Source organism: Trachinotus anak, unplaced genomic scaffold (genome assembly GCF_046630095.1).
Source record: "Trachinotus anak isolate AG129_WGS33_773 ecotype Australia unplaced genomic scaffold, CSIRO_AGI_Tana_v1 ptg000032l, whole genome shotgun sequence".
Lineage (NCBI taxonomy): Eukaryota > Metazoa > Chordata > Actinopteri > Carangiformes > Carangidae > Trachinotus > Trachinotus anak.
Genome location: NW_027273883.1, coordinates 13,061,661 through 13,087,599, shown reverse-complemented (window position 1 = coordinate 13,087,599; position 25,939 = coordinate 13,061,661). Strand labels below are relative to the sequence as shown.

The following is a 25,939-nucleotide window of genomic DNA, read 5'->3' as shown; positions in this document are numbered from 1 at the left end:
CAGTAACTTAAGTATATTATTAATCTTTATTGATTTGAATTATTTTTCATCCTTCATTTTGTCACTACAGTGTCACCTAGGAGAGCACACTGAGAGCACAGACCTCTGCCTAGGCAAATGTCAAACAGCATACACCAGACCAGAAAAAAAATTCAAATTAATAGTAGATAATAAGCATCTGTCCCAAAATTTTACAGATTCTTCCCTGGCCCTTGGCCCTTGCCCCACGCCTCCACCAAGTTCAGTGCAAAACGGATCATTACTGATTATGTAATCCTGCAGACTAACAAACAAACCAACGAACGGACAAGGGTGAAAACAAAACCTCCTTGGCAGAGGTAAATATGCATATTGGGAGATTTCAAGACATAGGCCTATAGAGGACATCAGACACAAACATGAAATATTCCTCTTCATTCTATTAAAATATACTTTCTCATAAATATATATATCTAGAGAGAATATTTAAAATTGACCTTGATAAAAAAGTACTAGTAGAGAATTCTTACACATCTTACCAGGTCATTTGATTATGCTGTGTTTTGTACACTCCTAGGCTTACATTTAAATTCTCTCAGATGGTCAGTCTATTAGAAACCTGTCTTAATCACAGACAAGATTAATTTGAATAATAAATACATGATGTCACCAGTGCTCTATAATGAAAAATAACATGATGTAACATATATGTTAGTTAGTGTCATGTAACATATAATAGATATAATAAAAATAACAGAAATGAGGATGCACGTATGTGGTTAGCTAAAGCTCCTGTAGGTTTTGCAGTTGGATGTGGTGACTCTGGTCTCACAACAGCAGGAACCCCATGAGGAGAAACAGAAGGGGCTTCACGAAAGCTGAGATCCCCTCGACGCTCAGCGAAGGAGCTCCTGGACAAGAGAGTGACATCAAGACTGAATGCAAAGATTTCTTTTATGAGAACCCTTAAAAAAAATGATGACAATCTTTTTCCTTAATAACTACTGTGAATAATTAGGTCTTACAGTAGCCCAATTTTCTTCCAGGGTTAGAACAGTTTTACATGGAAGATTCATGTGTTTGTCTCTTCCTCTGGGCTCATCTGTGGGTTTATCACTTGGAGTGACCCCTTTTACACCATCATCTGATCCATTGTTAATATAGAAATATTAGTTATAGCTGTATTTTCTGTAACATTAGGTATTGTTTAACACGTTGAACCTCAGAATCCGCTTCATCAGGATTCAGGGTGTGGTTCTCATCAGATTTGATTTAACTATAACTTGAAACTTGATAGTTTTCATGGACTTTAACAAGCCAAGTTTCCACAGCAGCTGTTAAGAATAATAGAAATTAAATTTTAACACTGAAGAATTTGTGAATTTACAGGCGTGTACATGTGTCTTCGAACCTGATTTGTCAGTTTTTGGTGTTTGCTCACGAGACCCAGTCAGAGCCCTTTCAAGAGCGGCCCTTTGCTCGTCGCTGAGCGCAGCTCGCTGTGCATTGGTTACCATGGCAGCGTTGTCAGGACCAAGAACCTCAAGCTGAGCAACAGAGAGTGCCTGGAGGAAAAAACAGTAATTGACACAGAGGTGAGAGCACTGGAGGAAGTATTCAGAGCCTTCACATGAGTAATAAGACAATGTATAAATACTGTATTACAAGTAAATGCTCTGCATTTCAATTCTTTTTTGAGTAAAATTAACACAAGTGTTATCAGTAAAATGTCATTAAACCAACAAAAATAGGTGTACTCATGCCAAAAAATTCCTGTACATCATATGTAGATACATATATGATATAATGTTTATATATTTTCACTGATGCATAATTACTGAATGTGACCAGTATTTTTGTTGTATTATGTCAATGTGGAACTGGTTTGAGCTGTTTCACTTACTGCAGAAATCTGCAAAAACCTTATTTTTTATTGAAGTAACAATATTTCTACCTGTTTTAATTTCAAACCACCAAGGTTTTCTTGAGATGAATGAAACATGCTATTTGTATAGCACATTTTATACACAAGGTCAATACTCCAGTACATTTCAAAGAACAATGTTTCCCTTTTAAATATACTGGAATTTTAGTGTAAAGAAAGATACCTGGAATTGCTTTTGGAAAGTACGAGTACCATAGAGCTGAACTTTATGTAAATGAACTTAGCCATTTTAAACTGCTGGATTTGACTTTCTACTGAAAGATGATGGACAGAAAGATAAAAAGGTTAGAGAAAGGTACTTACAGCAAAGTTGCCTGGTGGTATAAACGGGATGCTGGTGCTGCTGAGAAATGAGAAGAGAGATGGGTCCAAAGAAGCCAGCTCAGTTGCATCCAACCCAGCTGAGGGAGACGGAACAGAAAGTCAGTATTTGGAAGATGCTGCTGAGCAAAGGCACAGCATGAGAAGTAAAGCTGCAGTACTTTTGAGAAATATAAAAGTGGAGTTTGGATTCCTGCAGAGACACACAGGAAGTGATCTCACCAATGATGTTGCCTAAGTCAGACGCTTGTGCTACAGTCCAGGTGCTGGGGTCTCCAAACGCTGACACAGCAAGATTTTTCAACTCCCGTGTAACGTTCAAGGAGCACTGAACACCATCCAGTGAGCCCACAGCATCGCTGTGACACACACACACACACACACATGCACATTATGTAGTTGTAACGCTGCTTCACTGCAGCTGATAACAAAACATTTGATTCTGCTCTGGAGAACTATTCTCTGTGAAAATCTCTCTTGATTGTGAAATTAGATTTGCTACAAAACTATTCAAGCAGAATGATTTATTACCCCTGTATATAAATCGGACTGTGAGACCAGAGATTAAACATAGGGGGGGAAAGGCCCTGGCAATCTTGCATAGAAAGTTGAGGTTAAAGAGACAGACAGAATTTTATTTTTTTTTAAATGCCTGCTGTAATATATGTTGAAACTTGTAGGCAATAAGTTTTTGGCAAACCACTGTTTTTTTTTCTTCCTATCTTGATAGATCAAAAATTACTGGTAGTGCCGGTGCTTTTGTGAGGCTACACCTCCTTTTTTATTAGTTGGCATGACAAGTTAATTGGATATAAAACTAATTTATGAATATACCAAGCAGAGGGAAAGTGATATAAGGAAAACCACAAGTGAGTCTGTATGTTGCACAAACTTGAAAGCTTCCTTGTTGAGCTGTTTGATCTCTCCTGTGTTGAGGCCGCAGATGAACCGATTCAGTGATACCATCTCTGCAGCTCCTAGCTGCTGCGCTGTCAGGTTGTTATATTTGGCAGCACCCTTCCACAGCGGCTCCATCTATTGAGACAGCATGATTGAGACTCATCATGATGAGGGAACATGAGATCATGAGTATAATCAGTATAACAGTCATCAACATGTGAAGCTGTTTCTGTACTTCACCTGTGAGTCATTCCAGCCACAGTGGGCAATTTTCTCCACAGTGTCCAGAGAGAAGGGGAGCCTCTCCAGGTCTGCGTCAGGGAAGCCCTGAGTTATACATCCCATCTGCATCACCACGCTCTCAGTCATCTGTGACACTGGGCCAAAGGCCTGCCAAATCACAAAAAAAAAAAAAAATCATTCAAACAAATCTGACTCCCTTAGAGGCGACTGCTCATAAATTGATTGTGATGAACATAAAATGTAGAATTTCGACATTGATCACCCAGTTACAACCTTAAAAAGATTTGACCTTGGATTTGGATACATGGTAGTCATCAGAATGGTGTATTTCACTTAGGGACTGTACAAAAACAACTCAGGGGAGAGAGGGGGTCTGAACAGGGGGTGGGTTAAACATTCTTTATTTCTGCTGAAGGGAGCGTAGTGGAAAATGTTTGGAAGAGCGTCTTTTAAACTTTTAACACCCCAGAGGTACATTGTCTTTCAGCCCTCTCTCAGTTTCATTCAGTTACTTTAGACAATGTCACTGACTGTTCAGTTTGTGGCTCCTGGTTCAAAATAAAGCAGCTAAAATGTTTGAGATGCATTTTTTTATGTTTGCCAAAATTTTGGATGAGAAATTTATTATGAAAATCATTGTTCTGTTTAAATATTAGCTTTTAAATGGAACTTCATTTTAAATCTTTTGTGCACTTAAATTATGATTAAATGAGTATAACCATTCAACAATGTCATGTTAGTTGTGGAGGGTGGTGCAGTTTTTTTCTCTGTTGATAGGAGGGTTCATTTAAAATTTTAACAAAACAGAAAGGTCTTTCTTTGTTAAACAGTGAAGCGTAAAGTTCAGCTGTGTTTTACCTCAGTTGCTTTTTTACTGAGCACAGCCAGTTGGTCTGCACTGTAGCCAGAGGTGGCACCAAGAATTTCTACAGTAGCGAGGAAGGTCTCATTTGACATCTTTCCCAGCTGGGCGGCTGACCAGTAGACGTTGTCCATTCCCAGCTGTTCAATCATCTCCACAGTGGGTGTTTGATCACTGTTAGTGGCAGTGTTACTGTTAGCTGAGAGAAACCGAAGCAAGGACACACAGAGCACGTGAGAAATAGAGACATACTAGAGAATCATGCATCACCAATTTTTTTTTTTAATGTGGTATCACTACAAAATTAACAGCACACACAAGATGTCTCTTCCTCACCCTCTCTCTTTCTACGTCCTTCATTTGATGTGGTGGTGGTGGTGGTGAGATCGAAGAATTTCTTTCTCAGGGCGCCTGAGACATGGGACAGACGTGGCCTGAGAAAGTAGAGAACGTCCCTCATCCAAGGCTAACAGAGACAGAGAGGGGAAATAAACATGAAGATACCATGAAAAATACATGCAGGAGTCACAGCAACTAAAAGAGTGCTACACTCCCTCTTAATTTCGAGTTACTTATTGATAAATATGTGGAAAGGCAAACAAAGAATATCATGAACCACATCACTGTCCTGGTGACTATTCACATGAAAGAGAAGACAAAGATACACACCTTATTGGGCAGAGCAGAAGTGACATTATCATCCAAAAGGAGAAGAGGACCCAGTGTTTCCATAGTCTCGGCGGACCAATCAGATGGATTCCTGCAAAAGATTAAAACAAAAAAATGCATCAGACTCCTTTCAGCTTTCTCTGCCTTTCTCTGTACTAACTCCAGCGTCCACAGGGAGAACATCCTACCCAAAAGTCCGGTTGACCAGCTGAATTAGATCTGCCCTGTGGCCTTGAGGAATGTGCAGGCAGGAAGCCATGGACTGGAGGGTGGAGTTGATGACATCAGGGGCCATGAGCCGCAGCTGGGAGGCCGACAGCTCGCACAAGAGCTGTCCGAGCGTGGACATGTTCTCAGAGGTCAGTTTGGATAAATCTGTCCCCTGCAAATGTGAAGTAAAAATCTCAGGCTGTTGTTGCATCTGTGCAGCCCAACACTAGCTAGGTATCTAAGTAACACTGGTAGGTATAGAGCTGGTGACAAATTACAGGGAAAACAGTCATAAATATGTAGAGAAACACAAGCAATGCTGATGACTCCATACTTTCCTGACTGGTTTGATGAGTATATTATATGGCTTCACAGTCATAAGATCTTAACCCAAATAAACACCTATAGTAGATTTTGGGCTGAAGTGCTACACCACACTCTCCACCACCATCATCAAAATACTAAGTGTATGTGTCCTTGTGTGTACATTGGCCAGGCAGTGCAGAGCCTTCTTGGTGAGTGCGGGGCGAGATGGAGCACGAAGAGGTAATGAGCTCAGGTTGGCCACTTCCATCTTGTCGAGGAAGACCGGACACACAGAGTCAGGCAAATCCTTCACCTCGGCAGGCCTGGGATGGTATGAATAGATAGATAGAAAGCTGTGACATTTTATTGTGGGAAAACATTAACAAGAACATGATTAAATAAGATATAGAGAGAGTGTTTGCTTACGGCAGGTGGAGAAGTAAGAAGGCAGGAATCTTTTCCAGCTCCTCCCATGTGATGGTTTTGAAATAGTCAGTTTTCTCTTTCCCCAAAGTCGCAAACAGCTTTCGGGCAGCACATCCTGCCTGAAAACATGTATTTGTTATCAATAGGTATACTCTACACGTTTTATTCACAGATAAGCTATTGTATGTGTGAGTAGATATATACCTGCACTTTGGAGAGCCACTGTTGAGTCTCTGTTATGGCCTGAGCCATGTCCTGTGTTTCACTGTCAGCAACTTTGTCGATCATCTTACAGGTAACGCCCTGGAGGACTGAACGCAGCCTCCTGTCTCAGCCAATCGTATTTCCAATGTAAGCAAAGCAACGACAGAAATCCACATACAGTAACAAGAACATGCAGATAATGGAAACAACTCAATTGTCATAATTCCTGTCTTGTTAAAGGCCCTAAAAATGATTTTCTCAAGCATCTTCTGACTGTGATGTGGTCATACATGAACACATTGTTTTCTGCCAAATTTAGAACATTTTCTTTGAGCTTTAACAGTAGTAATAATTTAATATATAATAATCAAAGATGTTTTAGAAGATGAAGGATGCTACTTGCTTACATAGTGACAATTACAGAGATATACATATAATTTGAAACGTTTTCAAGTGCTTTAATAAATCAAAATTAACACAAGAAAAACCGTTTTAGTCTTGTTTTTTTATTGCAAGGTATTTGTATTGTCGTGTTTTGAATAGGGTTTGTGTTATTTTGTTTACTGCTTGATATCTTACCTATACTGAAGCTGCTTTAGGTCTTCCATCTTTTCTGCCAGGTATGCTGCCTGAGGAAGACAACAGAGGGAGACATGATAAAGCTGCTTGTAAATACAGCTCATTATATTATTAAATGAACAGTACTGTAATCCTGATTAATTTATAGTGGGTCATCAAGATCAGCAATTGTTAGCATCAAAACAACAATCTCTGATAATTCAAAGTAGGTTCAAAATGTTTAACACATTAAAATGGGTTGTTGGTAGAGAGGAGGTATTCAGGGGTGTTACCTGTGGCCGACTCCATGTTTTATTCTCCACTTGGTCCAAGGAGGTGATGTTTGCTTTTTTCAGGTTGTTTAGAGAAATGCTGCGAAGCAGAGGGCCAGACAACTTCTGCGCCAGCTCTAAGGGATCTGCATCCCCACGCAGCTGCAGAGAAGCATTTCATTCTTTCTAAAATGATGTTTACAGTGTACAGAAATATAGCTAATTACTTTTTATTTGACATACGATCCATGTGTTGTTCTCTTTGGATTTATTGCATTCTCTCAGTTTTTCCCAAAAGGCAGCAGTCATCAGAGTCATACTTTATCCTCTATTCCCTGCCTCTCTCTCCTTACTCACCCCCTGCAGCATGGCCTTCAGCTGGCCCTTCCTCATCCTCTTGGAGATATTCCTCAGAGCCTCTCTATTGTCCAGGATCACCCGGGCTTTGACGTGCTTGAGCATGCAGCTTGGCAAACCTTCTGCAACGGACTGAAGGGCCACCAGCTCCTCACCTGACACCTCTTTACACTTAAGAAGAGAAGAGTGAGATCAGTAGCAATTCAGAGGGAAGATCATGTGGGAGACAAGCTGCCAACCTTACAGGCTTACCCTCTTATCACCCAGCTGTTTCTTGAGCAGAGCGCGCTGCTGGCCTTGTGTCCACTGAACTGTGGGTCCCAGATTTTTGAGAACCTCTTTGAGATCAGTGCCAGAGAGTGTGGACAGTTGTTTGGGAGACAACAAAGTAACACTACTGCCCAGCTCACGTAGTGCTTGAACAGAGCTTGAGTTTGAGATCAAAGACTGGACAAGGCGCTTCTTCAGCTGGAGTCAAGATAAGACATAACAATAAGAAAGAGATTGATGACGTTTGTTACCTCTGACCTGGCCAAAGGGGGACATGTGAAAAGTCTGGGTAAAGGCAGTGATACCTGTTTGATTCTGGGCTCGTCACAGTCGTCAAGCTGAGAGAGGAGTTTCTTGCTGAGGTCAGGAGTCAAATCTGGAGTGTTATAATAATAACAAGCCAGAGTGCCGAGCCTGAGGAGGTCCAAAAGCATGATTGTATTTTTTTTTTCTCAATGAGTAAGTGTCTGTAATGATGCGCTCTCGCTTTCTCTCTCTCTCATTGGTATATCTTGTTTTTCTCCCAGCAAAACCCAAAAACTGTTGTACTCAACAGCAGAGCAGCGTCAGGGTACACAGTGAGTAGAAACCACTGAGACAACAAGAGTATGTTCAACTGTTTTGTCAGGGCTTGTCCTGGGTGGAAATCAACGATGTTCTGTGATCCAAACAACTTAAATGCAGTGATGTACACACATTCATGCACAACTACATACTTGTCCACATGCGCTGCAAACTCCGTCTGCCCACTGAAGCACTCCTGAACTCTCTGGAGGAACTTCCTGCCCAAGCTGGGGTTCATCCTGGTCGCCCTGCTCAAGGTGGATCTGAACAGAGCTGAGCGGAAAAATTCACACAGCTGGAGGAGAAAGTGAAAAGGAAACAAAACAACAGATTAAAACCTTAGTATTTGCTGCTTCCAGTTTTATTATCCTTCTTTGCACATCCCCCCCTCCCTGACCTTTTCTTTGGGAGAAGAATCGACATCCTGTGGTGCTAAATCGGAGAGGTACGGCCCCATCATGGTCATGGCTTCCAAGTTCATCCACTTCAGTGAAGGTTTGCAGCGCTCCAGATTTCCTACAGGATACAAGATTGTTGTTCTGTGATTGTTGTTTAATGACATGATTTTTCACTTGAATTAGGGGGTTAGGCATTATCTTCATTAGAGAAGCTGCTTTTTACTCATATGGCTCACACTCTTCCTCCAAGTTAATTTCAACCGCTTCAATTATTTTCTTCTTTTGTCTTCTTTTCTGCATCCATGTTTAGTCACTTTTCCTTTAGAGGGAGTTTAGAAGAGTTTTCGTTTCTTCTTTCTCCTCCACCTTATCCTGTCTATCATTTCTAGCCTTTCTGCCCTCCTTTCTTTCCTTTCTTTCTTCTTTCCTATGAATTTATCAGATTTTCTTATAAACAGTTGAAGGTGAATATATCAGAAGGTGTGTCTAGATTTCATTGTTGAAACCGAATCCTGACTTGTTGGATTGAACTAATTTCTTACTTGATCTTGAGTCAGATGGCGGCATCATTGTGCAGTTGAAGTAATTCTGAGTGATCTGGTCTTTTGCCCATTGGACCACCTGAGTTCTTTGATTCTTAGACATGGGATCATACACCTCCTGCAGCATCTTCATCCTGCAACCAACAGCAATTTTACAATTCTGAGAAAAGTTGATGAGAGACAGTGGAGGAATTATGGTAAGTGCATCTAAACACACACATATTTTTCATGTTTTGGCCCTTTGCGTTGGTAGGAAGGTTTATTCTTGAAGAAGGTATGTCCTGCAGTGCAGGTTTGGATGCCCACAGCAGTGTGTCATAATCGTCTGAGTCCATGTTGTTTTCACTCTGCGTGGTCAAAGTTGTCCAGGACACAGGGGCGAAAAATGCTCGCATGTAACATGCGGATGACTCCTGTGGAGAGATGGCAGGTATGATTAGACTACCAGAGAGCAGCAGCAATTCATTCATGGATCATGTTTCTTTTGTTGTTAAGATCGTGGTATTAGTGCACTGACAGAAGAGTTCCTCATCAGCCTGATCATGCGGGTAAGATAGGTGCAGTTCCACATCTTGTTTGTCTAAAAAAAGAGAGAAGAGACAACTGATGTGTACAAGCTGGGCTCAGCACTTGAACAAATATAAATAAGAGAACTGACAATCATCGTTTGACTCCTCCAAATAATCAGCTACCCAGAGTAATACATAAACAAAATGGTTTACAAGTTTGATGTGAACACATCAATAGATATGGTTCAAGTGTATGACAGTGAATGTATATGTGTGTACGTGCATCTTCACACCATTTTGTCTGACTCATCCATGGGAACTCTGCTAATCACTGGATCTTTGTTTGGGCCCACAGTGGCTGAATTCAGGACATCAAGAAAAGTGGAAAGGAGGTTGTTGGATGAGTCAGCGTTTCTGTCCTCTATAGGTAAATTACTGAAATGTGGAGCAGAGACAAGAGCTGGTGAGTAGAGCTGGTTTGAAAAAACACTTGTGGTGTTTTATGTGATTCATGCTATCATTTGATTATCCAGACAAATTCAACCAAGATCATTTGTACTTTTTCAGCAGCACTTTGCTTCAAAGGCTGAGGAAAGCAGAGGAAGGCAAATTTATTTGTATAGCACATTATCATACACAGAGGTCATTTGATGTGCTAAACAGAAATAAAGAAAGGATATAAAAATAGAAGTAAAAAGAAGACAACAATTAACCAAACACACAACAGAGACAAAGAATTACCTATTATTGAAAACAGTGGTCAGCAGCTTCTGCTCAGGCACCTGGTATCCTGTAACAAAGCAACTCTCCAAATTAATAAAACGTGCAACTGCTGTTTATTAGTTGTGACATGTCGTGTTACAGAGGGCATTCATAATGCATGCAAACGTCTCTCTCCTTTTTCTTTCTTTCTTTCTTTCTTTCTTTCTTTCTTTCTTTCTTTCTTTCTTTCTTTCTTTCTTTCTTTCTTTCACACACACAAACTCATTTCACTGAAAAGAGTCTCAAGATTCTTCTCACCCTTATTCCTGCACTTCATCATCTGAAAAACAACAAAAAGCAACAACAAAAAAACAGACACATCATCATCAGAAATATACAAATCAGATATGTTGCTGCGGCATTAGGAGTGTTTTTATATACTATATATACAGCATATGTCCAAGAAAAAAATCTTGACGTGTTTCAGATTACTAAATCTATGGTAACAGTGTCAAACATGATATGGGGCCCAGTCATGACAGCATGGTGTACAGCAGGAAGTAGCTACTGGCATGAAGCTCTGATATTTTCTAAAAACAAAACAGTGCAAAGAACAGAGGATGGGTATGAGCTGAAGATACAAGGTACTATTTTATTCTCAGTGAAAAATGTAAATAAAAGCGTTTTAATCTTATGTTTTTTCTTGAACTTAATGAGTTTTAACATAAAAAGATGGTTTAAACATAAAAAAATCAAATACCATAATTTTCTTTAAGGATCTCATGACATTTTAATAACTTTTATGGCAAAAACCCAACTTAGAAAACCAGGTTGGAACAATGATCCCTCTCTCTCTCCCTGATGATTTTTCTCCAGATCCAAGACATAATTTTTGCACCATTTTCAGACCATCTACCCTCTCTGGACATAAAACAACAAGACGTGATTTCCAGTGCAATTACTGCTAATGAATACAATTTGATTTCTATGAGACTGCCACCACATACTCATCACTCTCCTACATAAAACTGTAATCTTTTCAAAATCTCAGTGTGATGATGGCAAAATATGGTGATTGAAAACTAAACTGTAATGAACTCAGATGTCTTTGAAAACTGTGAACTGTGACTGGGACTTGAAAATCAAAAAGTTGTTTTACATACTACCTCCAGGTGAAAATCTCCTGCTAGTGACATACCAGTTTTTTGGCCATGTCCTTGAAGTCACGTTCTCCAGGCTTGGGGTGCATAGCTGAGCAGGTAGACACAAAACACATAAACAACATGCATGCATATTGTCAATTATGAGCTGACATGATGCACATTATGGCGTTGCTGCTTACCCAAGACTCCACAGGCCACAATGAGCAGAAAGAAAAATGTTCCTCCTTTTGGATCCATGGTGAAAAGAGCTTCCTGCCTGTTTGATGAACATGATGACACAATATCAGAATCAGAATCAGAGGTTCCTCTTGGAGGTTCTTGTAAACTACAGGTTTACACAGTTTTAGTTTCTGCCTGTATGTGGGAATCAGGTGGACCATGACATGGTCAGAGTGGCCCAGTGCAGCCATATGTGCATTAATATCAACACATATTACAAGTAAGATCAACATACATTTTCAGATTTTGCCTTTTTAATTTAGATTTCTTCTTGGATTTTATGCTCCATGACCTGAAAAGTAATAGGATGCGAGGATTTTGTTATCAGGTCTCCAGTTGTCATGGAACCTGTCTCCATGCGAACCACCTCCACTTTTCTGACATACATCCTCCTCAGAGAATTTGTGATCATCCCTCCCTAGTTACCATCCCTGTTACCCATCCTGTGGGAGACTCTGTGGACCTGCAGCATAACATGCTGAGAAAAACAGGTTTGGTGATGTACATGATGTACTGCTGAACAACATTTTGTCTCTCTTTTTTTCCACCATCACTTCAGTACACAGTTTTAAATTCCATGTTTGCATTTGCATGCAGATTTACATGTTGCTAGTTTGCCTTCATTTAAATAGTTTGATTTCCATAAATTTGACTTCTCGTTGAAATATACCTGATGATTATCAGAAATTAAGTAAAAAAATAAGAAATAAAAAAAGGAATAATAATGTAAGAATAATAATGAGACCCTGTATGGTCTCTTATAAGTTTTTACTGCAAAATTATATATTTGCTTGTTATTTAAATCACAAACAATGATATCACAGGGAACCATCACTCATAGAATTATTATTATTATATAATTATTTACATAAAAAATATTCAATAATGTATACTAAATACACATATATCATATCAGTATGTGTTAACAATGTTAATTATGTTTCAACATAAATACATAAAACTGCAACAGAAAACAAAGAACTTGCTGATTTATATACTTTAGTTTTTACTTACAGAATCTTTGTCTGGTCCCTGGTAGAGATAAAAAAAAAAAAAACAATTAAGTTTAAAATTGGTGTACAGACAAACTGAAAATCTACGTGTTCTTCCTCCGCCTTTCTCTCACTTATGATGTGAGCTGGGTGGTTACCTGTCTGACCTAACTTAGTCAAAGCTCGTGGGTGGTATTATAACAATACTGTTTGTGTGCATGTGTGTGTGTGTGTGTGTGTGTGTGAGAGAGAGAGAGAGAGAGAGAGAGAGAGAAAGAAAGGGAGAAAGGGACAGATGTAAGTTGTGAATTATTTGAGATATTCATTTTAATTGATGAATTCTCATGTCAATCATGAAGTTAATTCATTGGTAGACAAAGGTGAGATGATCCTTCAAAAGGTTTTCAAAAGCTCATCATATACATTCAGTGATAAAGGATTATGTGAACCCTCTGGAATGTTTCTGCATTAACTGGTCATATATGTGACCTGATCTTCTTTTAAGTCACAAATGTAGACAAACACTGTTTCCCTACACTAACATTACACAAACAAATATGAGCTTTTTTGTCTTTATTGAACACACCCATTAAACATTCACACTGCTTTAATAACTGGTCAAACCACTAACCTCAAACAAGCTCCTCCACTAGCAGCTGGTCAGACCTGCTCAATGTTCTTTTTTTTAATTTTTTTTATTAAAAGATATTTTTTGGGGCATTTTTTTGCCAGGACAGTAGAGAATGACAGGAAAGCTGCAGAGAGAGGGGGAATGACATGCAGGAAAGAGTCAGGACAGTGGGAGTCGAACTGGCACTCGCCTGCAAATAGCATCTGCGTGGTAGGTGCCCTAACCACTCGGCTATCGGGTTGCCCCCAGAACCTGCACAATGTCTAGGAGGAACTGGACCATTATTCCTTATAGAACCGCTTCAGCTCAACCATATTCTTAGGATGTGTGGTATGAGTGGCTCTATTCAGGTCGGTCCATAGCATCTCGACTGGATTAAGGTCTGGGCTCTGACTGGGCCACTCCAACAGGTGGATTTTCTTAGTTTGGAGTCATTCTGTCATCTGAATTGGCTGATAAAACCCAAGCACAATAATCAAATACAGCACTGCATTGTCCATACAGAATTACATAATAACCAACACACCAACAATCAAAGCAGAATACTAAATGGTAATGACCATGATGAATAAAAAAAAGAGACCTTTTAAAATAGTTTTATCATTTAATAAATGAGTGATGTGAACATTTAATCTGGACTGGTGTGAACCTTTCTGACTCTTCATAAACTGTGTTTTAAATAATCCAAATAGTTGAGGGGACACAGCCCATCAGATGAATGCAGATTACAGTATGTGAACTCAGCTTCGGTACATGGGACACAATTAACTCTTCAATATGTCCCAACATAATCATGTGGGTGATGTGACAAACAGCGTGTAATGCCCACAGGACATCCTGTTCTCATCAACCCTTAATTACACTCATTAGAAACAACTGTTACCATCTTCCTAGTTAGCTGGCTTCCTGCATGTGTATGATAGCAATCTGACAATGAAGCGATCAACTGACCAGTTTTGTAGACAGTCACAAACTAGCATTACTCAGTTGTTACTGAATTTGGTTCCACATATGTGTTGCTCTGTACAGAGGAAGACACCAAGGAGAAGCTTGCAGAGCCATGACTGTTGTATTTCACTCAATGACACTGTTTCCCTCCATTTGTGAGCCAATAGTTGCATGAAGGTTGGGGTTTGTGAAGTGATCTGAAAAAGACCATAGACACTGGTTAATAGGATGCTTGTGTGTGTAAACAGTAATGTTTATATTTATCCCAATCACTTATTGATTCAGTAGCAACTACTCATCATGGGGTCTATTTAAGGGATAAAGCTGACGTTATTCTACATTTTTATAACTGTCAACAAATCACACATAAAAACAAAATCCAAATAAAAACAACAACTTTTACATTTAGACTATATAAAGTTAATAATACATTTAGCACAACAACCAATACAATGGAATAACATCAAAACCCAACATGTGACAGACAATATTAAAATGAAGTGGCCACATACAGTGTGTGTGTATGTGTGTGTGGCACAACTCACCTGCAGCAAATTCACGGATGTCAGCAGGCCTTTTAAGAAGCACATCTCTGTTAGAAGACAGGAAATGTGAAACAGTAACTATGCAACCAGAGGAATAACACAGTCAATTACACAGATTGAGTATTTTAATGTTATCTAAAAGTTCACATTAAAAGGTAATAAACTGCACATATTCCTCAAATGCATTCACTTTCTGAGGCTACAGAGGTTGTTTTTACAAAAAGCCACACATCAGCTTGAAAAGCATTAACAGCTCAGGCCACATAACACAATGTATAGTGAGATGTTTATTCAAAATGTTGTATATAATGAAATAGGTCACATACAGGGCAAAATATGTTTTTAAAAGTTCGGTTAGTAGCTACTAACAAACCATTTAACAGGTTTTCTCACAAATGCAGGCATCGTTTTTTCATCCTTAAAAATAAGTGGTTTGATTTTACTGTATATAAAGTTCACCTGCGGACACAGCGGACGAGATTAGCTTTTCAAAACCAAAGAAGACGAACTAGCTAACCTCAGAAAGTCGCCTATCATTAGCTCCACCTCTGGATGCGACTTCAAATATTTCTCGTTGTCGATTCTCGTCTTGATCTGAAATCGAAGGAAAACGCATTTCACTGACTAGACTTGCAAATAACCAACAAACAAATCAAACTTCAGATAAACGTAACACACTAGCTTCTTAGCGTTGTAAAACTCATTCATGAAGTAACCTTGAACTGTCGCAGTTTCTCCTGCTGCTCAGGGCTTAAAACACCGACGTCCAGTTTCACCAAGCCGCCTTTCCCCGCCATCATTTCTCTACAGATGTTGGTCTAATTCCTTTTTTTCTATAAACTACGACTGAGAAACCTTAGTTTAGTGTAGTTTATATTAAGCACGACACAACACCTGTTACTGACACAGTTGCTAGGTACGCTTGACAACACCTGTTGCTATAGGAACGGTCTCTACAATTAGTCCGCGAGGGGGCAGCATAGGCCAGAATAAAAAGAAACACCAGTACAACTACAACTCCCAGTGCTACTCCTCTCAACTCAGCTTTATTTATACAGGAGCTTTCATACAAACATGTAACCCAAAGTGCTTCACATAGCAGAAATTAAAACAACACACAGAAACAAAACAAAACAAAACAAAACTACAGCTTTTGGACCATTGTGTCATATACAAAAACAGTAAACCGCCTTAAGTAGTTTTATCACTGACTTAATTCATCAACTTTTATATTTAACACACACGTCATAGTCCATATATGAACACAATAATCCCAGTGGACATTTTTCCCCTTTGTGAAGCCACTATTGACAGCAACTTTTGTCACATCTTGCAGGCATTGCAGAAAATAAGTGGGGACTTAGCAGGATGTTAGTGATATATATCTAATAAATCTTAAGAAGAACATGAGGTAGATGCAGGCCTGTACAATGATTGGACCCACATCCAATCTGCAGTTTATCAACATATGTTAAACTGGCACAAACATAGGAGAGAGTAGTTCAATGCTGCTCTTTAGACAAATACAACAACAAAAAAGTATTTTCAGAGGTATCTTAGGCATGAGATAGAGTTAGAGAGATAGCAACTGTTCCTGAGTTTGCTTCCAAAATAAGTTCATAGAAGAACCATTAAGATTTTAGGTCCATTATCCTTTTGTCGTCTGTGACATTAGTCCTGAAGTGAAAACCCAGTTCAGTCGTAGTTAGTATGTTAAAATGTCCCAGCTAGTTTCAGCCCCCTCTTGAATGGCCATCACTCCCTCCGGATAAAGAAATAACTTGTGTTGTTGAAGTGCATGGCTTCTATCCTGTCCTTCACCCTCTGTTCTTCCTTATTTGCTCCTTCCTCTTCTACTCCTTCCTTCGCTGAGGGTTCTTTGAAATGAGGGGGGGTAAAGGTCACCAGGGCCTGTTCCTCTTGGGCTGTTGGGGTGGCGGGTGGAAGTTCAGATGAGTCAAGCGGCTGGATGATGACACTCATACAGTGGAGTTTAGACATTAATCTGTCCTTGTGTCTGAAAAAAGAAGAGAGGTTAAAATGAAGACATGGACTCTGCCGGAATCTGAAATATAAGATGGAAATGTTGTAATCGTAACCATTTTTATTGCATCAACGTACAGCATGTGCAACTGTCATATATTAGAGTAAATTCAAATTTTAGAGATGTACACACACATATACCTCACTATACCTGTATATGTAGGCAGCCACAATGACTGACAAGAGAACAAATGACCCAGCGATCCACAGGACGTGTGACAGCTCCACTGATCCAGGAGAATGACTGTTTCCTAGTTCAGGAACTAGTAGAAAGAGAGTGGGACACTGAGAAATCATCCTGGAGCAGGGATGATGGATCAGAATAAAATCCATGCAAGTATACGTTTGAGTGTGACGATGTGTGTGTGTCTGTTTGTGTGATAGGTGTGTTGAGCCATGTTTCCTGTAGCTTGTTTCGTTGTTAAGCCTCAGTTATTATGATGACATGGTTTCCTGCTAAAACCCAGTGGGGCAGAGGGGGTTTTCAGCATTAACTACATTTAAGAGTTCCTTCTTTCTTGCTCTTTTCCTCCCGTCTCTCACTCTCAAACACAAACCTGATTAACCATAATAACCATAATATTTAACTGTCTGACGGCTCTCATACCATCAGGCGTGTTGTCGTCTCTAGCAGATCCTTCATCCTCTTCGTATACTGGAAACTGTAGATTAAAGATAGTAACATTAGAGACGGTGTGAGTTCCTGCAGGAAAATGAAAGGGAGCTCAAGCATAAATGATTTTCTGATAAATGAATGACACATCTGATTGACACTTCAGACTCTTACCGACGTGGTAATCAGATCATCAATGAGCACAGGAGCTGGGGAGAGAAACGTCCACACAGAAAACATGTTACCAACAACCCTGACAAGAGGGAAGTTTCTAACAGTGTTCATCTAGACACTGACAAGTAAGCACATATTACAGATAGTGAACGATCTTGAGGAAGAAAAGGGGAAACAATCTATTTCTGCTTCACAAAACTATGTTTATGATTGAAGAGCAAGCAGATTTGTACAAAAAATAATCCAGAAACATTATTATACATTTAAAGCAACAATTCCTAATCCAAAATTAAACTAAGGGCCTTTAAATTGTAGGAATATGTTTAACATAAACCAGAGGAGCTAATATAAATTTTCAGAGGTTCGTTTCTGCCTTAATTTTAATAACAGAGAGGAGACTGAAAATCAGAACTTAAATTCTGAGGCCACCAGGAAACTACTTAAAGGAATGGTCTGACATTTTGGGAAACAGTCTTATTTGCCTTCTTGTTGAGTGAAAATCAATACCACTCTCATGTCACAATAATTCTATCAACAATACTTCAAATAATTCACAACCAATGTGAAACGACATGTTATATCTAGTTTATTTAACTATCTTACAAGTCAATTTACAAGTCAAACTATTCCTTTCACTGGAAAACAGTTTCAGTTTTATGTAGAGGCAGAGATATGAAGAATTTCAAGGGAATGTTAAAAAAATGTGCTGTCTTAAAGAGCGCAGAGGGATATTTTAATGTTTTCCTGAAAAAAGGTTTCACTTTCATGTCAAAATTTGCAACAGCTTGATGATGCATTCATTAACCTTTTCTAAATATTCTCCTAACCACTCTAGGAGCATGTATCCAGAATACTGCACGTACACTTAGCACAATAAGTAAACTGATTAAAAACTAATTTAAAAAAAAGTATGTGTAAGAGGATGTTTATATGGACATTGTCTTTGGAAAATCCAATGTCAGGGGAAGGAAACACGAGCCCTGCTTCCTCAGGTTGTTATGACAACTTTTTTCTGTGTCCAGGATGGATTGTGCATTACTTGATTGCTATTTGATTGAGTTCCAGGATTTACAGGTCCTCTTAATTTACGTCACTTCAGTGTCTCTAAAACCAGGTAGGTACATTTTCTGGCTGTTGTCCCGTGTGCAAGAAAAACTACTCATTTGAGTTTTGACATGGACACAACCACTTACTATTATAATTTGAACTTTGAAGCTTGATTTGAAACCTATTTTACTGAATATGTGTATGCATATTTGCATGTGTGTATACCTGTCCAGCTGCTGCCATTGATAGGTGTACTCCAGTCACTCCAAAGGCCGTCATATTCGTCCTTGGCTCTGAGCTGTATCAGGTACTGAACACCAGGTATGGCATCGGTGATAGTGTAGGAGCGTGCGTCCTTAATCATCATTACCTAAATAAACACAGACAGACAGACAAGCAGTTTATCACACTGTCATCAACTGATAACAGCAGCGTGTAATTGTTTCAGGCCTGAAAAGTCAACAGTGCACTGGAGTACTGTGGAGTCCTGGGAAGAGTAAACACACACATCAACAGTGTATGTATGGCACACATGTTCAAAAAACTGACACACCCAACTGTTTGTCTGTTGGTCTGCCAGAACACACCTGATCATTATAAAATGAGGACTTGAGAGGCCGGTATTTGACCTCGTACTTTAGTTCATAATATCTGTCTTGAAGCTTCCAGGACTTCGGGAAATACCAGGTGACCTTTATCCACGTCTCATGTCCCTCGAACTGTATGACTCTCACATCTGATGGAGGGTCTGGCTTTACTGTGGGGACAGGAAGGAATGTAGTGAGTGCTTTCATGAATTTTACATAAGGACAAAAACCACACGCTCACAGGGACACACCCACTTACAAATGTTTAGAGGTGTGAATTGCAGCAGGTTGCTGGTGGCATTGCCTGCGATGCTCGTAACGCACAGGAAGGCCGAATAAAGTGTTCTCTGCTCGTCCTCATCATGCTTCAGAGCACACCAACAGTGGGAGAGCCGAGATGAGTATGAGCACGGCAAATGAATGAATGTCTCCGACGGACTGCGAGAAGGCGGAAGAAAAGACAACAGAAAGAGGAAACTCACTCAATCAGAGATGGTAACAATGTAATGACAAGAGAAATAAACTTCAACTGATGTTTCAAATTCTTTCATCACTTTTATTTTAAGTAATATTTACACTTCAGGTTAAATGTGTCTCAAAATTGTTGTGCACTGTTAGCACCATAAGCATTGTGGTGCTACAGGGACGCCCCAGTCTACAAATCGTGTTCTCTCTATATGTATCTACTGTCACACATCACAAGGTTTCAGAGGAGATCAACCAAAACACAAGACACTTATGATAGTTTGGTTAATTGGCGACTTTATATTGCCCGTAGGTGTGACTGTGAGAGCGCATGTTTGTTTATCGCTATATGTCAGCCCTGTGTTAGACTGGTGGCCTGTGCAGGGTGTACCCCATCTCTCGCCCAATGTCAGCTGGGATTGGCTCCAGTCCCCCGTGACGCTCATCGGATAAGCGGTATAGCTAACGGATGGAATGACATTCACGAGTTTCTAAAAAGAGCAAAAAACTCTTTCAAAGGTAGTAATGTTGCCAAAGGTTTGTAGTATTTCTAAACATCTAAATTCTGATTTGGTGAGAAATATTTTCCATCTGTGACTTGAACTCATTAGTTATTCTGTATTATTTTTAATACACTTCACACAGTCACATGGCCAAAATATAAGTGATTGGGCCTTTCAAACACATCTGCATATGATACAGTGTTATTAAGTACGTTATTTCCTGACCTACTTTCACATCATGTATGAATTACTCATAGGGTGGTGTGTAGTGCCAGAATCTGTCCGTACCTTTTATTCAGTAGGAGGTAACAGTCTGGTGGTCTAGTCACAGGCTTCTGAGGTGCCCACTGACAGCGAATCTTACTGCTGGGTGACTTTTTGTAGCAGGACAGGCTGGGATCCTCAGGAGGATCTAACCGGCAAAGATGGCATGCAAGCATACTGTATATTAATTCAGTTAGTCTGTTATTTGTTGTCTTTCCTACATTAACTACCGACACTGCTGATCGTGTCACATTTACATTCATCACTTTATTCATCAAAAATGTTGTTTAGTATTTTTCTGTCACTAGGCCTTTTTCATTGCAGACATTTTAACATGTTGCTGCTGCTGCTGCTGCTGATTTTATGTAATATAAATAAAAATAAATAAATTTAAAAAAGAAAGAAACCAATTATAACAATGTTCAAAAAGGAGTGGGAAGAAGTATAGCCCACACTTACATATTCCTACCCCTATCTCACTACTAATTCATGTAGAATTTATGAACAACTATCCCAATCTTAAGTCTAACCCAAATATACATTTGACACATATTTTTGAACTGATTTATATTTGGACGTTATTTTAACTTCATCCAGACCGTTCCACAATTCGCCCCTCAGACCGAAATACACAAACAAAATGGTTTTTTTTTTAAACTCTCCTTTTTTTTAAACTCTCCTCTTAAATTACAATCCCCCTCTCTGTTGCACAACATTTTTTGCATATTGCCCTGAGGTAAACTATTTCTTGGTTTAAACATCAGTTGTGCAGTCTTAAATTCTACCAGGTCCATGAGCTTCAAAGTAAGTGATTTTAAAAACAGTGTGTTCCTGTTTCCTACATTATTTACTATGCTAATCCTAATTTAGTTGTAGTATGCATAATGGTTGTAAGTTGCTTTTGTAGGTATTACCCCATACTGCTACACAGTAATTCAGATACAGAGCATCTGGAAAGTATTCACAGCGCTTCACTTTTTCCACATTTGGTTATGTTACAGCCTTATTCCAAAATGGATTCAATTCAATTTTTACCTCAAAATTCTACACACAATACCCCATAATGACAAGGTGAAAAAAAACTGCTTGAAATTTTTGCAAATAGATTAAAAAAAAAAAAAAAAAAATCACATGTACATAAGTATTCACAGCCTTTGCTCAATACTTGGTTGAAGCGCCTTTGGCAGCAATTACAGCCTCAAGTCTTTTTGAGTATGATGCTACAAGCTTGACACACCTATTTTTGGGCAGTTTCTTCTTCTTTGCAGAACCTCTCGAGCTCCATCAGGTTGGATGGGGAGCGTCGGTGCACAGCCATTTCCACATCTCTCCAGAGATATTCAATCAGGTTCAAGTCTGGGCTCTGGCTGGGCCACTCAAGGACATTCACAGAGTTGTCCTGAAGCCACTTCTTTGTTATCTTGGCTGTGTGCTTAGGGTCGTTGTCCTGTTGGAAGATGAACCTTCGCCCCAGTCTGAGGTCCAGAGCACTCTGGAGCTGGTTATTATCAAGGATGTCTCTGTACATTGCTGCATTTCCCTCGACCCTGACTAGTCTCCCAGTTCCTGCTGCCGAAAAACATCCCCACAGCATGATGCTGCCACCACCGTGCTTCACTGTAGGGATGGTATTGGCCAGGTGATGATGGTTTCCTCCAGACATGACGCTTGGCATTCAGGCCAAAGAGTTCAATCTTTGTTTCATCAGACCAGAGTCCTTCAGGTGCCTTTTGGCAAACTCCAGGTGGGCTGTCATGTGCCTTTTACTGAGGAGTGGCTCCGTCTGGCCCCTCTACCATACAGGCCTGATTGGTGGAGTGCTGCAGGAATGGTTGTCCTTCTGGAAGGTTCTCCTCTCTCCACAGAGCAACGCTGGAGCACTGTCAGAGTGACCATGGGGTTCTTGATAACCTCCCTAAGGCCCTTCTGCCCCGATCGCTCAGATTGGCCGGGCGGCCAGCTCTAGGAAGAGTCCTGGTGGTTCCAAACTTCTTCCATTTACGGATGATGGAGGCCACTGTGCTCATTGGGCCTTTCAATGCTGCAGGAATTTTTCTGTACCCTTCCCCAGATCTGTGCCTCGATACAATCCTGTCTCGGAGATCTACAGACAATTCCTTGGACTTCATGGCTTGGTTTGTGCACTGACATGCACTGTCAACTATGGGACCTTATATAGACAGGTGTGTGCCTTTCCAAATCAAGTCCAATCAACTGAATTTACCACAGGTGGACTCCAATCAAGTTGTAGAAACATCTGAAGGATGATCAGTGGAAACAGGAAGCACCTGAGCTCAATTTTGAGTGTGATGGCAAAGGCTGTGAATACTTATGTACATGTGATTTTTTTGTTTTTTATTTTTTATATATTTGCAAAAATTTCAATCAGTTTTTTTTCACCTTGTCATTATGGGGTATTGTGTGTAGAATTTTGAGGTAAAAAATGAATTGAATCCATTTTGGAATAAGGCTGTAACATAACAAAATGTGGAAAAAGTAAAGCGCTGTGAATACTTTCTGGATTCACTGTATAGAGAATATGTAAGTATATAAAACATGTTTTCTAACTGACATGTATTTTTCAGTAAAAACAGGTTACACTGAGCAAGATCCTTTGGCTAAAATTGACTCATCATTTCTAACTTCACTCTTGCTTTATGAATTCATTGCTCTGGTGGCTCACCTGCAACAGTTACTTTTAAGGAGAACCTCTCTCTCCCTCTGTGATGACATGTGTACTTCCCAGAGTCTGTCACTCTCATTGGGGACAGAGACAGTGTGGCCCCTCCCCGCTCAAATGTGACTTCTCCCAAATCTCTCTTTCCACTTCCCACAGTCTTTCCATTCCACATCCATTGAGGCCTTGATTTTATGCCCCTTGTTACCCTGTTCCCTCCCTCCCCCTCCTCCTCATTTTCCTCATAATCATCTTCACTATCCACCTCCTCATCCTCCCAGTCTGATTCCCCTTCAAGAAGTCTGCCAGCACTGGTTGGTTGGACCATATGAGTAGTGGGAGAAGCTGTGTATGCTGTATCCGTATATCTGCGGCTTCTGTTTTCTTTCATCACAGCATTGACTTCTGCCTCAGGGTGAGAGTGGTGTCCCTCATTTTCAGTACTGTCCACAGTATGTTTGCCATTTGTAACGTTTCCAGCGTTTGTGGGCGCAAGTGAAGAACTCCCTCTTCTGTTGGTGTTTGAGCTGATTCTGGCAATGATGACCTTTACTCCGTCCACCGTCACATGACCTCTGCACGTCAGAACCAACTTACTGCCTGGAGATACAACCAACACACCAGGGGGAGGGTCTGCAAACAAACAGCAAACCATGGTTTCTAGAATCAATAAAAAAAACAGTGGCTGTGTTTGTTATCTTGTGTGTGTGTGTGTGTGTGTGTGTGTGTATTCATACAGTATTTTGTAAAAGTGACAAGATCTTTTGCCTTGAATATTGGTTACGTTTGACAAGGCACTGCACAGAAAAGATGCAGCGTTGCATAACCAAAATTACCAACTCCTTATGAACTTCCTCTTTTAATGTGTCTGTCCTCTTCACTGTTTCTTTTTCTGTCCTTTATGTCCATCATGTCCCCTTTATCATTTCCTCATTTATATACATCTCTAATAGTCCCTCTAATAGGTGTCCAGATTGCACTCACAACACACACAGCACATTATGGTTTGAGTCTTAGATTTGTACTTGTAAAGCCTCCTGCTTTGATTTGACATGAGAAGTCCATAGCCCTTGTGGGTTTTTCCCGGTTTCCACCTTGGAATCTATGGAAAATTAAGAGTCAACAGATAAGAGAGGCCAGAACAGCACAGCTTTACTTTTTTTGAATTGAACTCACTCACCTTATAAATAATATGAGTAATTTAAGTGCAGGGTTTTTGACATCAGAGTAGATGGAGGTGTCTCAAAGCCCCAGTTTTAGTCCAGTACAACAAACATGACCAAGGTTAAAATTACAATAGAAGCTGATTGGCAAGAAGAGAGCTGTGGGACCATGTACAAACAGAGTCGCTACTTATCCTGAGTAAGTTATAGAAAAAGTAATGCATGGTCCTGCTGAATTTAACTGAAAACATCAAAAAAAAAAACTTCATGCCAGAACAGAAGAGAAGTTGCAGACATGCTTTATCTGACTAAAACTGTAAATATAGGCTCTAGTTGTTTTTGGGAGTGTTTACAAAACAGCATTTACAGTGTGAAACTACACAAAATGACAATACCGATCATGTGAAATATAATCTGTGAGGAGCTCATTAATGAAATTGAGTTACATTGTGACTGTTAGCTGTGATTTATCTCATCTCAGGTCCAGTCAAAAAAAAAAGAATGTGAATCACTCCTCTGAGTGGGTATAGCCTATTGACCAATAAGCCAACAAAAACACCTTGTAACACACTGTTACTTTTTTTTTTTTAAGTCAAAACCAAAAGTTTAGTAAGACACTGAGTTAATTTACTATACTCAGAAAGATGCATATCTGTTGGCTATGTTTTTGACATAACGTCATATTGTCAATGACCTGGCAGAACAAATGACATTTCCTCTGGGAGCTTTTACCTTGTCTGGGACAGGCTCCGTCGAAAATACAGTGGACCCGAGCGGCGTACAGAACTGACAGCAAAGGGAGAAAAATCCGCATTTTTGCTCATGAATCTCCCTTTAACGAGTCTTCACACCATCGCTTCCACGCAAACAGCATCAAGTGGAGATTGCTGTGACTCCCATCAAACTTTTCCCACCGTCAGAGTTTGTCCAACAACTGACAGTCAACCAGCACAGGCAGGAGTCTCAGCTCTGGTTGTGGCAGTCTGCTGTCCATAAGACCCGTTATTGTGAAATCCCAGCTCTCTTCCCCTTGTTCAGCGCCGTTACACAGAGGAAATCCTCCTCAGCGTCAAAATAAAACCCCCAAAGCTGAATACAGGCCTGAATTATAATATTACTTATTCAAATCTGCCAGACTCAGCAAGTACAGGCTATATATAAACCCCCTCTCACCCCTCCTGAGGTGGTGGGTGTTCCTCAAGCTCGGGTCCTCTACCAGGGGCCTGAGAGAGTTTGAGAGAGAGAGAGAGGGAGAGAGATAATCAAACATGTCATAGACAGATCTATCTATCTATCTATCTATCTATCTATCTATCTATCTATCTATCTATCTATATATATATATATATATATATATTCTCTAGCCTACTCTTATTGTAGTATCCCGATCATTTCCACTTATATAGCCTTGTGTGTAAAGTTGCTTTTTAAATGTTTATATAGTAATAAAATGTTGCATTTTTATTTGTATTTTATTCCAAAGTAAGAAACAATCTCACTGCTTTTTGATATGCACACAACTCAAAATATCTCTTTCTGTTGTCTCTACATTTTTTCACCTCGGCCTATAGAAAGTGGTGGCCAAGATATGGTAGAGGACTAAAGGGTGCTTTTGCCACAAAAAGTTTTTGTGGTTTTAAAAAAAAAAAAAAAAATCTCATGTCAGTT

At 39.8% G+C, this 25,939-nt stretch overlaps 3 protein-coding genes across 4 annotated transcripts; all 3 read right to left on the bottom strand.

Annotated features, from left to right (window-relative positions):
- Positions 1–7: 7 nt before the first annotated feature.
- On the bottom strand, positions 8–13,674 carry otoa (otoancorin). Its single transcript, XM_071470459.1, has 29 exons — positions 12,634–13,674; positions 11,580–11,656; positions 11,436–11,488; positions 10,556–10,577; positions 10,277–10,325; positions 9,829–9,970; positions 9,544–9,606; positions 9,246–9,439; positions 9,027–9,160; positions 8,484–8,602; positions 8,239–8,381; positions 7,828–7,936; positions 7,505–7,720; positions 7,253–7,423; positions 6,917–7,057; positions 6,645–6,694; positions 6,066–6,186; positions 5,862–5,980; positions 5,617–5,758; positions 5,108–5,301; positions 4,920–5,010; positions 4,587–4,716; positions 4,247–4,449; positions 3,386–3,535; positions 3,138–3,280; positions 2,468–2,604; positions 2,228–2,325; positions 1,391–1,544; positions 8–890 (listed from the first exon to the last, which is right to left on the bottom strand). Exons 2-29 carry the CDS (start codon positions 11,635–11,637, stop codon positions 808–810), a joined length of 3,429 nt encoding a protein of 1,142 aa, XP_071326560.1. The 5' UTR covers positions 11,638–11,656; positions 12,634–13,674; the 3' UTR covers positions 8–807.
- A 152-nt stretch (positions 13,675–13,826) lies between these two features.
- Positions 13,827–15,688, bottom strand: LOC139613658 (RIIa domain-containing protein 1). The gene is made up of 4 exons (XM_071470465.1): positions 15,452–15,688; positions 15,253–15,329; positions 14,736–14,782; positions 13,827–14,387 (listed from the first exon to the last, which is right to left on the bottom strand). The coding sequence occupies exons 1-4, from the start codon at positions 15,533–15,535 to the stop codon at positions 14,317–14,319; spliced, it is 279 nt and encodes a 92-aa protein (XP_071326566.1). The 5' UTR covers positions 15,536–15,688; the 3' UTR covers positions 13,827–14,316.
- Positions 15,689–15,753: 65 nt separating this feature from the next.
- Positions 15,754–25,452, bottom strand: il6r (interleukin 6 receptor). 2 transcript variants are annotated; one of them, XM_071470462.1, is made up of 10 exons: positions 25,004–25,452; positions 23,115–23,768; positions 20,456–20,579; positions 19,459–19,637; positions 19,200–19,369; positions 18,838–18,982; positions 17,566–17,600; positions 17,386–17,440; positions 16,930–17,041; positions 15,754–16,752 (listed from the first exon to the last, which is right to left on the bottom strand). In XM_071470462.1, the coding sequence occupies exons 1-10, from the start codon at positions 25,083–25,085 to the stop codon at positions 16,491–16,493; spliced, it is 1,818 nt and encodes a 605-aa protein (XP_071326563.1). In that variant the 5' UTR covers positions 25,086–25,452; the 3' UTR covers positions 15,754–16,490. The 2 variants fall into 2 exon arrangements, with proteins under 2 accessions (XP_071326563.1, XP_071326564.1); XM_071470463.1 differs by having other exon boundaries at positions 23,115–23,741; positions 25,004–25,450.
- Between the last annotated feature and the right edge of the window lie 487 nt (positions 25,453–25,939).